The sequence below is a fragment of the Echiichthys vipera genome, assembly GCF_963691815.1.
Source record: "Echiichthys vipera genome assembly, chromosome: 9".
Lineage (NCBI taxonomy): Eukaryota > Metazoa > Chordata > Actinopteri > Perciformes > Trachinidae > Echiichthys > Echiichthys vipera.
This window is the reverse complement of record NC_139834.1, coordinates 9,906,267-9,919,780: the sequence shown is the minus strand read 5'-3', so window position 1 is coordinate 9,919,780 and position 13,514 is coordinate 9,906,267. Positions and strand designations below refer to the sequence as shown.

The window sequence follows — 13,514 nt, the reverse complement described above, 5'->3', positions numbered from 1 at the left end:
CCTTAAAAAGAAAATGACATTGTTGTTTCTGCACAGGCTTTTCCTGTTATCAGTTGTATGAAAAGGTAAGACCTCAATTATAAGTGAAGATCAACAGACTTATCTCTGAAGATATAAAAAAAAGTAATAATGATAATAAAAAAAACTTGATGAAGGCAATTAAACAGTAATTTAGCCTAATATAAACGCACTGAGATAGTTTTACATTGTTAATTCAGTGAGAGACAACTTAAGTGGGACGGCACAAAAAACATTTCATATTCACAATCTCATTTAAATTGAACTATATGTAGCCTCGCCTACTGAGCATTAACTACTTTCTTTTTAACATAATAACGCGTCACCATCTTTTAACAAAAGCGTCATGCAAGACCTGCAGCGCCTCTGAGCTGTTTTAAATTCACTGTAATAAAAAAAAAGAAAAACACGGCTGCTGGTGTCAAGGTGAGGGGAGCGGTGTTTTTTTCATCCCGGAGCCTCTCTTGTCAGTCACCGCCTCACAGCCAATGGTAAGTTCGCCTCGGTCGGACCGACTCGCCGCTTGCTCCTCCGGTCCCTCCTCGTGCTGTCCTCGCCGTGCACGCGCGTGGTACCCACGGTCGTGAGGAGGAGGAGGATGTTGCGCGTGAAGGGGAAATGGCTGCCGAAAACAAGCCGGAAGGTAAGAGAAATATAATGGGATTAATTTACTAGTATGACCGCGGTGTTATTTCAGAACAGTTGTAACTCTGTGTGGAGACGACACGCGCGCGAGGACAAGTGGAGAAATGTTCGGTAGAAAACGGACTCCGCTGGTTTTTCCTCCGAATAGGCAGCTAAAACGTGGAGACATCACCTAGCCAGGCTAATATTAGCTTGCATTCTAGCCAGCTACTATTCCCACCGTAGCCCACATTTAAAGCACGCCACGGGGACAAACAGTCAGCGTGGTCAAAGTAACGCGTTTACCCTTTATCTCGCTAAGGGTTCGTGTCAAACGACGCGCAATTCAAGTTGTTAACAACAAGGCTAAGTTAATGACAACATGTCATTGGCATCGACTAACTTCTTCCCTTATTACCCAGCTTTCAAAAAGCGGCTCGGGTTGTGTTAGTTTGTCCGTCAACACAAAAGGCGCTCCTCTGCAGCCGAGTCTTTTGAAGGCGTTGTGACGATTTGGACATCTGTTTTAAAAATGTATTAGTCTAGTTTTTTTAAAATTTACGTCCCCGTCTTGGGAGAGGGTCGTTCAGTTCCCGCTTGGAGAGCGAGGATCTCCTGTTTTGGCATTCAGCGAATAGTGTTTGCGAGTCAGAAGTGATGTGTGTTTTTTTTTTTTGTTCCTTTTTTTAAACGAGCGGATATTATGTTTTCCAGATGCCAATTATAGCCCACTACTTGGCCTATATTTGGCTTGTGACACGGGCTTCAAAACGCTGTAATGCCCGCTCCGCTTGCGATGCCCTATCGCACTTGAAATGAAATGCCATCACACAGCAGCGGAAACAGGGAGGATGGAGAGTAGGGTTTCCAGCAGCCTGCTCATTGCACTACTTTACACATAGGACAAAATGATGACTTTCCCCCCTCAGCTTAGCGCACACGGCTCACTGACTTAAAATTAAATGCACTAGACCTACTTATTTCCTGTTTAGTGGGATATTTTACTGCAAAACATATGCATAAGAGATCTGTTCTCATTCAGAGAGGCCCATGGACTTTTTGGGTGAGTAATTATGCAAGGCACATCTTAAAATATAGATAAGATGTATTACATCAATGCTAAAGGGACTAGTTTTTTTTTGTTTTTTTACCCAGTTGTGAGTTTCTACCGTTAAAAGAGTATTTGGACCAGACTGGAATGAGTTACGTTTACAAGAGCTGACATTCTTAGATGAGGAAAACATAAAGCAACTAAAAGATGTATTTTATAGAATCTCATGTAAAATAGTTTGCTTGTTAACCCTATGTGCATGTTTAATTACAGTTTCCTGTTTATTTTTTTTTGTTGTGGTCTCAGTTGCCTCATACTTTAACTTTAGTTGCTTTGATGAGCAGAATTGAGTTTAATGATAATCCAGCATGTTCTTGCTATTATTCCTAAATTAGTTGTATTTTTTCATATTTGTTTATTTATATTGAACCTTAGAGTGGAGCAAAAAAAAAAAAAACTCATCCTAGACTTTAAAATTGGCTGCATAATTTGAAAGGGAGAAAAAAAAGATTCATTAGGTGCAGCTGTTTCTGAGCGGTTCATAAAGTACTGTAATTGTTGCCGGCTCGGAAATTGAATAGTCCTCCGTCAGATTCGTCAATAACCTCAGACATGAATCCTTTTTGATGTAGAATTACTTCAATGTTTCAAATGAGAGTAAACCAATTGCCTCTGTCCATATCTAGGGAAACGTTTAAAGACTGGGAGCTCAGTTGTTTGGATGTCAGTGTGCCAACCACTAATCAGAGTCCCACCAGGGGGTGGTATGGAGCTACAAAAGCACACTTACTCTATGAGGGATCTGTCTGTAGCTATGACAAAAACATAAAGACATCTGGTTTTATGATAGTAATGACTTCACTGTGGTGTATTAGTCTTAATGTATTCATCTACATAGCTGAACTTAACAAACAGGCTCAGGTTGTTAATCCTGATGCCTTCCCAACACAGGGAGCTCTCACTGGAAACCCTGATTTGAAAGTCCCATTGCTGAGCAGGTTAAGTTATTTTCAGTGTTCCTGTGAGACCGGTCAGTGGAAAAAAGGAGGAGGAGGAGCAAGGGGAGAGACAGAGAGGGAGAGACAGAGAGAGAGAGAGAGAGAGGGAGAGAGAGCGAAGGCTTCATACCTTCACATAATTGTGATGTCGTCTCATGCAAACCTGGCCCTTAAAGCTTTTACATAGAGCTGTCATGCTGAATCGTTATTCCTACATCCAGGTTTTCTTAGTTTTGGCTGTTCATTAAAGTAGAACATGCTTTTTGAATGTGCATCACTGTTTCAGTTTGTACATGACATGTCCCTGGATGCCAGGTAGCCACTGAGAGAGCTGAACAGGGTTTCCTTAACCTTTTGTCCTTGTGGTATGCGGGCAGTGCTGATCTCTCTTAGTTGTTTGGCAGGCCTTATGATGGCCCATAACAACTGAGGGTTACATCTTGTGTTAAACCCAGGGGCCATGACCCAGTCTCACTCAGTAATGTAATGTTTACATCCTGGGGTATTTCTCTCCAGCCTAACTGATTGTCAGGGCCCTTGGGGGTATTTTTTTTCTCCTCTTCACACTTCTAAAAAGCACCGTGGGTCCTTTACTTTAAGTACAAGGCCACGAGGGCACTGAAAAGTCAAGCTTGATACATCTTACACTGAGACTGCTCTGGAGCCAATGGTTTTATGAACCTACCAGGGTAGAACAATCAGAGTAATAAAATACAGCTGTTCTAAAGCTAAATTTGAGGAAGGAAACTTTTATAAACACAAGCTAAGCTACAAACATTTTATGGTTAAAGTTAAGTCTTGAATTTATTAATCCAGATAATGCCATTTTTTGGTAAACGTAGCACAACAGTGTAGCATGTTTACATTCATTTAAAATGAGATAAATGCAAAGCCAACGATGGGAAAGTTTACTGACACAAATTGAAGGGGGATCCAGTTTGAACTCTTATGACAACAGAAATATTCAGCTATGGTTAGTTTTTCTAAAATAGAGAAATAGGCCTGTAACCTCAGCTGTGCGGCTGGAAGTAATATTTATCTTTTATTTTCAATCTGGTGCGGCTTATAAAGTTTCATGATGTTATCATTTCACTCAAAGTTCAGGGTAAAGCAGCAGCAAAACATCAAGTAAGCACCAAGTCAGCCATTAACTTACAAAAGTGCTTGTGCAGCAATGGTATAAATATTTCTCCACTGTTTTGTAAAGCAGGATGAATTTAACCTCCTCGTGATGTCGGACGGCTCGCTCTTACAGCTTTGTGTTGAATCAGGTGCTAGATTTTTTCTCCAGTTTAATTGAATCAGTGAGGCGAGGATGGATGGGACCCAGGTCCGGTCTGCGGTTGCTGAGATGTATCATTCGTAATGCCTGCCTGTAATAGACCTTTACTGACTGCTTTGCGCGGTCTTCACTGATTGATTGCATTGATTCATCCAGTTCACTACTGATACAATACAAAGTGTTATTGACCCCTTTCAAACCAGGCCAGAACTACAGCAATCCTTCGCACCGGCTGTTTTTCTTATGATTACAAAAATATTCACGCACTTCACTGTTTTAAATGACAATAGGGAAATTCACTGTGATTTTGTACCAGTATTATTATCAATATTATATTCAGCTCTTGTGTGTTTTAAATGTATTTCAATATACTGTCTAGCTTCTGTTGATATTGCTTGCATGGGGAGTTTGCTTAGTTATCACAGGCTGGGAGAATGCTTCTTTTCCTCGATTTTCTCTACTTTTCTCTTTGCCTCCTGAAGGACTGAAGAAAGTTCGTAATCCGGATCGAATGTACAGATCAGCAGTGTGTTATGCTGGCCATGGTCCACCTAAGAGTATCAGTGATGACACAGAGACAAACAGTAAGAGTCAGTTATTAATACTGCATTGCTGCTCCAAGAGGCCACTAGCTGGCCAATCTATTATTCATTCATTGATTCATTTATTTACTTCTTGATTTCATCCGTCCCCATGCCCCCTCCTTCTTCTATTCTCCTCCAACACAACATCTCCTCCGGCTGCTCTGTTGATTGAAGTGTCTGCTTTACGGGATCACGCTGTCAATAGCTGAAGTGTTGTCGTTAACTAAGAGTGATTGTTTCAGGTTGAGGCCAGGGGATCAGGACCTGAGCAGACCCTCAGAGAGAAAGCTTACACTTTGAGCCATCAATTATGGCCCTGTACTTGCCTTTTCTGTTTCTCTTAAACCTTCTGTTGATGGGGTGAAAAATATACCCAAGTTAACAGAGCGACTTTAAAATCTTGCCAAATTAATTAGTGTATGACAAAATATTTATGCATTGCTGTAGCCTATGATGTTTTTTTCCTTCAAATGGATTAGTCTTTGCCTTTGCTTCCCTCTCATTACAGTTGTGCTCTATGAGAACTGTGGACTAGGGGCAAAGAACAAAGACAACACAACATCACAGCTGAGGGTTTTATGACTTGTAAAAACCAGCTTCTGTGGGAATTGCTTCAGTGCACTTACACGACTGTGTACAAGTGCTATTTTCTGTCACAACAAAAATCAGTCAAAAATATAGGCCAAAGTCTTGCTTTTATTTGTGGGTGATTTCCCCTTCATTTCTCTTTAGAAAATGTGTCGGAATTTTAGCCTCTTTGTCTTTACCCATTGAAAAAACTGTCCTTTGTAAAGCAGATTGTTTCTCAGCAGAAAGGAGCCCCATCATTGTTAATAAATACACCAGTCTCGTCGCTGCTGGAAGACTCGATCTAGACTAGAGACTGGGTAATTAAGTGTGCTCATGTATTGTCATTTCTAAATTGAGAGTCTGAAATCACCCCCAAACCCTTGTTAGACTCCTCACTCGATATCTGTCTCTAGGAGAGCTCTTCTGCACCAAATCTTTTTGGGTTTTTTAAAAAGAGAATCCTGTGAGAGATTTAATGGCAGGGGACTGCTTGTGCAGATCTATGAAACAGGGATGCAGACTGTAACAGAGACATTGTTAATAGACTTTTGCGTTACCCCCTCATGTGTGACAGCTGTGACTGGCAATACGTTTTGCCGGTCTTACTATTTTCCCTCACGTTATTGCGTGGTATTACAGTGCCCTGTACCCATGTCAGACGCCCTGTTTAATGCGTTCAGCCTAAGGGTTTTCTGCCTCACCAGGACACTCTGTAGCAGAATACAGCGGCTCAAACAGGCAGGTAAACCATTGATCTGAGTAATCGTCTGAGTAATTATGGGAGTAGTTATGATACAGAAAGAAGGGCTTTGTTTGTGGGCATGTGTAAGCAAGAGGGAGAAAGTGAAAGGGAACAAGAGCAAGAGAGAGGGGGTGAGAGAGAGAGAGAGAGAGAGAGAGAGAGAGAGAGAGAGACCTCACCTCTGCTCTCCTTGAGATGGGATTTTTATGGATGGGTGAGCTTGGTGAGGGCCGAGAACACATAAAGAGTCATTTTCAGTTTGTTGCAGGCAGTTAACCGTGTGTGCATGTTTGTTGAACTTCCAGTAATAGGCCTAGGCTTTTTTTTTCAGCTGTTTGACTTTTTGACAGTCTCCCCTTATTATGCTATATTACACGATCCTATTATTATTATTATAACTACATGGAGCCATAGTGCATCCAGGGTATGGCCATTGAGGGAATGTAAGCGATGTAATTGTAAACAATGAATTCTCCCACCCTGAACATGTTGCATATTGAATGACCATACTACAAATTAGGGCTGAGCAATAATTTAATATGATAATTTATCATCTTTTAATGGAATTGATATTGTGAAAAAATTATACTGAGGGTTTGTGATACACAATAACACCGTATAAATTGACAATGGCATTAAGTTAAAATTCTCAGAAAAGGTTATCTGAGATACTTTAGGGAATATCACTTGAAAATCGAAGTTTTTGGTTCTATAATCTCACTTTATAATCAGACTTTACATTACAACACCGTTTAATGCGAGTACGTCAATTTGCTAACAAAACCTATGATTTCACATGAGTAGATATCATGATAACTTGAGATATAAAGTCCTTCAGGGCGATATGAAAGCAGGCGATCGAAGTAGAAAGAAGATACAGATCGTAAAAACAATATAAAAATGTATACTGTGTATATTATTCTGTATCGTTTCTATCTCACAGATAAAAAAAACAGTGCCTGATCTACCTTATGGCAATATTTACGACATTTAGATGACGCTTTACGCTCTGATCCTTGCACCTTATTCTGTACTTTACAACTTAAGTTCCTAATAAAATGAGAAAATACTTTCATTTGTCAAATATTTCACTCACACAATAGAGTATACCAAAATAGGCTTTGCCTTATGTGGTTATTTCACATGGACTGTTTATTTATTGAATTACCCTAAAACATTCAATATTGTGATACAGTATATATCGTTATCAAGATATGAAACGACCTATATGCCTATGTGGTTTGAGCCATATCGCCTAGTCCTACTACTAATACATAGGGAATAGTGTCCAGCAAGATTTAGTGTAATTCATATCTCTTACTGGCATTCAGACTCTTTTTTTATCTTTCCCACTGGGAGAAAAAAAAACACCTTTTGCATCTTTTACAACAGCTGTTGTATGTGTTGCAGGACAAACACTCATCCAAGATGCTATAGCTAGAAGCCATGTAATGTTGTCTTTGTCGCAGTTTTGTTCTAACATAGAAACGCTATAGTAAAGTTCAGTAAGCCTTTTTTTGGTTTGTTGCTCGGTTAGTAATTATACTGTATGTAAGAGTGTTATCGAACAGGCTATAGGGCAAATGATAAAGATAATTGGTTTCCTCATCCTACACTACGTGGCTATTTTAAGTCCTCTCCGTGTACCCATCAAGAGCCATCAGGCTGTGGGTGTATGGGGAGATCTGCCCCTGGACTATGGGCCGATCATTCTTATTACTGCTAGGGAAATTTGACACCAAATTGTCCCATGTTGTAGTAAAGCTCAGCTCAGAATCTCCCACAAGTAGTAGGCTTTAGACTCCGGTGTAATCAAGTGCTCTCTTCACCGGTGGCCAAGTACCACTAGTGTTCCTTGCATATGCGGTATAAAATGGATGATAAAAATGCAAGGTCTGTGCAAATTTTGACATTTCAAGCATCTTAAAATGACGGAGTTTGGACTGTCATGTAAAATAAAGTTGTGACAAAACAGAATATCATTCACAGCGCAAATAATAGTTTAAAAAAAAAAAGTCATATGTTTAATACTACATTCGGTTAATTACATATTGATGGGTAATCGTTTTAATGATTAACCTTTGCTTTAAAACTTTTAATTAGGCTGGTAGTCGTGACGTTTGGCTGAAAATGATTAGTGATGAATTTTGGGTCTTAACTGAATCAAGTGTCCTAATCTGAAGGCTGCAGGGGTAATATCCCATTACTGTAAATGCCATCGCAATAGCCTCCTGCGGGTTCAAGCCCTCCCTTTAACTTTTCTCCTTCTTCTTTCACGCCTCACAACCAGATTGATAGCTTTTAATTGACAGCATGTCATTAGTTGACCAATGCACCTTGGCTGTCTGAGTTCATTTTTGCTTCACATTTGACCACATCATTCTTTTTATTTTTTTTATTCATCTGCCATCATCTTGTAACCGCTCTCACCATCTTAACCTTTCACTGTGCCTTTGCCTTTGGTCTGAACTTCAAGTCCATTCTGTCATAGTCTGACACATTCCCTCCTATAGATCTGGTCATTTTACTTAGTGCATGTCACATCCCACACATACCAGATGTTGATTGCATGAATAATGAATTTAGATACTTGTCATATTTCTTGCCGTATCCATTCATTTCAGTGATTGCATGCCGTAGAAACAATTTCTATCAAATCCCCTGCCAGTGATGCAAGTACTGTAAAGTTATTTAAATAAGTGTTATACTGTTTGTATCCCTCTCAGTGTTATTCTGTCCATATAATACACATTATGTAATCAAAAATATCCCACACTTCTTCAGAAGTAAGCTTTTGGAACAAACATCATTGTTGGTTGCAGGTGGTGTAAAAGATAATGGTTCATAACCAGGTGAAACAATGAGGCTTATTTTATCTTAAAAAGGACTTGGTGTTGGCAAATAAAATGGGTTCCCTCCAGTGAAAATATAGTCACTATATTAGGAAATATGCATGATGTTAAAGTGAGAGTAGGATTTTGATGCACGGCTCCCTGCTTTGCATATGTTGAAAGGTTTGCTATTTCATTTTTACAATATTTTTTGTTATCTACATACAGTATGATTCACAACCACTGATAACTTGTTGCTTGGCTACAGTTTATGTGCAGCAGATTACAGAATATGTTTTTTTTCTGGTGTGTTGAAGTTTCTCACCCCAGTTGATCAAATATGTCTGAGCTAAGCTCATTTGGCTGACTGGGCTAATTTTGGAGCTAAACTCTTAGGGGCATTTTTGGTCCAGCCCAGTGCATGGCTGTCATCCAACCTAATGATAACAGACATTGCCATAGGCCTAATTCAGTTTCACAGCACTTCTTACTGGACATAGAGGAGAGCCAAATGTTTATCCACAGGACCGCTTGTTCTTCTATGATTCACCTCCCTCATGTTACAGGTATAGCTACAAAAGGACAGATACTGTAACACAGCTCTTCACATCTAAGCCATATTAGTCACTGAACCGCTGTGTAAAATGTTTGCATTCAAACGGTTACTTTGGATATGCACCACCAGCAGCGATTTGTTGAATGATCTATAGCCAAAACATTAGCTTGCAATTTCTCCACAATATGGGCACAGATTAAAAAGAAAAACTGTCACTCCCAGAGCGCTCGGAGACAGAGACAGAAGAGAGAGGGTTTTGCGTCCAGGGCTCGGCTATTGATTAAAGATTTGTTTTTGTCAGCCTTTCCACTCTCATGACCCTCACTCTCGTCTCTAGGGGTGGGGCTGGAGCAAGCTAGCATGACAGATACCCTTAAATTTGGCCCAAGTGTTTGCTTAGCATCCAGGATCAGTGATAATCCAAACATCAGCACGCAGAAATATATATATCTTCATACCAGTTTGACAAAGGTTGATGTGAATTATGAAGGGGCACAGGCTGCATCTGTTGAGCACACAAATGGCCAGGGATGGCAACATGAATGCTGCAGACCTGTTAGTCTCAGTGTTGAACAGAGCTCCTTTGCCTGTTTGGCCTTTTGTGTGTGAGCTCGCTCATCAAGATCTAGGATGTAATTGGCTCCAGTGTGCCAGCTCAGCTCAGCACATCCTCTCCTGTAACAGGCTCTGGTATCAGCCTGTCTTGCACTTTAGTGTTTTACAACCAAATAGTAGTTTTCTGTGTATCCCTTTCTGGGCTAATGCACATGCAGTCATTAAGTTTGCTGTTTCCACTCCAAAATAAATATTACACCATACAGGGGAGTCCACAGGAAATGGAAAGAAGCTGAGTTCCTCTCTGGCTTTGATCAACTCCTGGTTAAAAAAAATATAGATTTACATTTTCTAAGCCAAATTTCTGTGGGTAATGTGTTGTGTATGCACTAATCAAATCAGACAATTTGATTAAAAAAAGAGCTTGTCTATATCCTGTAAACCTATTCCAAATCTGCCATCCACGCTATTCCCCTGTCGGTTGTTTTCCAACAGTATACGTGGATTTTCATGCCATGGTGGACATATCTTTAATTAGTAAATGATACTTTGCTGGAACGCTCAGAGTTCTTCTTCACATCTGTGGAAATGCCCGCTGGAGTGAACAGTAGACATTCAGCAGCAGAAATACTATTAGTGAAGATAAATAGCAGCTGAAAGAACAAAACAGTTTACAGTGAGGAGAAAGCTTATTTAATGCTGTACAAAAGAAACCTCAGCACTCAACAACAGTTATGTTGAGTTCACCTTTGTGTGCTTTGAGAGCCTCATAAGAAACATTCTTGTGTGAAAACAAGGCCCCTCTCAAGTTAGACAAGGACTCACAGATTAGAGAAGGCCATCTCTGAACATCTGAAAAACAGGTGCCACATCTAAAATACACAGTTTATTTGACAGCACAAAGCACAGTGCAGTGTTTCAAACATGACCATAGTTTGCCTGTTATTCAAAGAAATACAGTTATCCTTATCCGAGATAGATAAAAGCTGGAACAAAGCGGCCCTCTCTAATCTAATGTTAATGTAAATGTACTATAAGTTGTTAAAAGGCCTTTATTATATATGGACCATATGTACAGTTGACAGCTTCTTGATTTCTTTGCTTTTTTTCTCTACATAGTTTAGTGTTAATTTAGCGGTGGAAATTAACATCCACACCAGCCTGTCTTGAATAAATAATGGGTATGTCACAGCAAAAATACCCCAAATAGGCTACATGCAACACTAAGTGCTTTGTCCATTTTACTGTTTATGCAGCAAACACCAGGACAGTTTCTCAGAATAGAATAGAATAGAATGATACATTTACAAATGCAGATATCTTACTAACTATTTGATGTCTGAGATCGGTATACTGCTATCATATAAAATACATGGTTGCAAATCATTTTGCGCTCAGTGACAGTCTGAAATTCATGATCCATAAACATCAACAGACACTTGGCGTGTTCCCGGGTGATGTTCTGCCAGGCCTGTGCTGCATATTCATTTCTTGCTTGTTTTGGGACCCTTTTGCATTCAGTCTGGTCTTCAGTAAGTGAAACACATGCTCAGTTGGACTGGTTTGAGGTCAGGTGACTTGACTTGGCCAGTCAAGAACATTCCACAGTTGGGCCATAAAAACAACTTGGTTGCCTTGCCTGAATGATTAGGATTGTTGTCCTGCAGCATTTTCTTATAAATGGGAGATTATGGATATAGAAGGCAGTCCACAGTTGTTCACCCAAAAGTGCTGGAGAAAGTATTCTGATCGCACTGCATGTCTTTACCATAGATTTGAGATGAATTGCACTTGTAAAGTACATTATAAAATATGTACTACAGTCAGGGTTTTAAATATTGATGCATGTCACGAACGAGTCGAGTAGCCTACTCATTTACAGGGACAGATTAATTGGAGGATCCTGTAACATTTTGTTGTTATATCATACAAATTAAATTGAAATGTGTCTGTATAGAAATGTAAGGGTAGTTATTCTTGACATAGGCCTCTAGGCTACTTTCAACCAGCAATTTGACCAAATATTTAAAGGTATTCAAGATGAAGAATCTTGCAAATTATTGCAACACTTAAGAAAGTAACTTTAGACTGTCACCAGAAAGTTACATGTGTATATGGTACTATTGATGTGTAAACACACATATGCTAAATTATATTATTGGGAAGTTTATATCTGATCCAAATCTTACCCTAGCATCATCCAAGTAACTATTTTGCAGATAAACCTCAGCAAATGTCTTCATGTGTCTTTTACATTCACTTTATGTGCACATTAGTAATGAATCCTCAGTTTCGGTGGTAACCCAATTTCAGAGGTGTCCATGTAAGGTTAAGGGATTAAGAGAAACCCAGTTAGAGCCTTGTTAGGCCTGCATGGTTTATAAAGGCTGCTATGTTGCTTGTGCAGGGTTGTTCACACTAGACATTTCAAAGTAAAATGTATGTTGCAGTCGTGTCACCCTTTGTGTGCACAGAATACTGATTTGAGATGTGTGGTCTCCAAACGCCAGTGGGCCGTGGCAGAGAGTTGTAGAGCCAACAATACTTTGCACAAAAACATATTATTATTGTTGTAATTATTGTAAAATCGGCAAATAATAAAAAAAGTATGGATTTGATTGCATTTGTCCTTTATATATAAATATTTTAGCCTGCTGGCAGATTGAACAGTCTACGGTAGATATCCACCCCGACTCTGTGAAAAAATCATCAACATACTTGAGAAATATTCCAATTCAGCTCTGTCTCAATGGTGTCATAGGAGGGTGTGCCAGAGAGCAGCACTGAATCCAGAATAATCTGTGCAGTGACAGACTTGCCATATGTATCGGCTGCTACTGCAGTCTGCCAGTTGCAAAGAGCAAATCTTCAGAGCAAATTTCGTAGGATGGGAGATGGCCAAGACGTTTTACTGACCCTTGCTGTATCTGAGGGCGGATCCAGTGAGATTTTCTATTTGTGAGTGGGCTTCAGTATTGAAAGCCTTTTAGTGAAATATAACAAATATATGGCACTGCTTTAAAGCTGCAATGCTTATAAGTTGATTCTGTATAATAATGTGTTTACACATAAAAACTACTTTTTTCTTTGGTACCTCTCTGATCATTCAGTTGCAGCGTGTTTTCCAGTTCTGTCAGTGAAACTGCTTTGGTGGTACCTAGGAGCAGATGCTGTATGTGATTCTTAATTGGGCGAAGCAAATGATTACGGATACCTGTGCAGCTCATATAAAACAAAGTCTACATGCACAATTATAGGTACAGATGGAAATTGCACATACTACAGATCTGCTCCTGCGTTCCTTTGGGAGCGATGATGTTCCACCTTACGCCTTACACTCAGATGCTCCAAGCCAGCTCCATCTCTGTGGACCTACTGCATTCGTTCCCATTGAATTTTCCATATGGGGTTTTCTGGGCAGTAGCACTGTTCTTGCTGTGATGAACAACAAGCTACATACACTCTTGTTTTATCCTCATAATTAAGTGCACTACTGGATTATTTGTATGGGCTTCAAAGTGGTATTTTGCTTCGGTTTAACTTTTTCTTTTTCACAGTCAACCACTGATATCAGCCACCCTGGGGATCCATAGTCAGCACTCATACTCAGGCTTTTCTCTGCCTCTGCCTTTGCTTGCCCATTCCCTGGTATCCTAACCCACAGATCTTTAAATATGAAAGAATGTTGTTTTCTAGCTGTAAT

General features: G+C 39.8%; 1 protein-coding gene across 1 annotated transcript in view; it reads left to right on the top strand.

The window, feature by feature from the left end:
• Positions 1-506: 506 nt before the first annotated feature.
• The window catches only part of camta1a (calmodulin binding transcription activator 1a), a gene marked incomplete at both ends in the record, with an annotated part of 289,669 nt that continues 276,661 nt past the window's right edge, over positions 507-13,514 (top strand). The window contains 3 exon segments of the mRNA XM_083920379.1: positions 507-541; positions 543-661; positions 4,456-4,557. Coding sequence (XP_083776505.1) covers positions 507-541; positions 543-661; positions 4,456-4,557 — 256 coding nt within the window.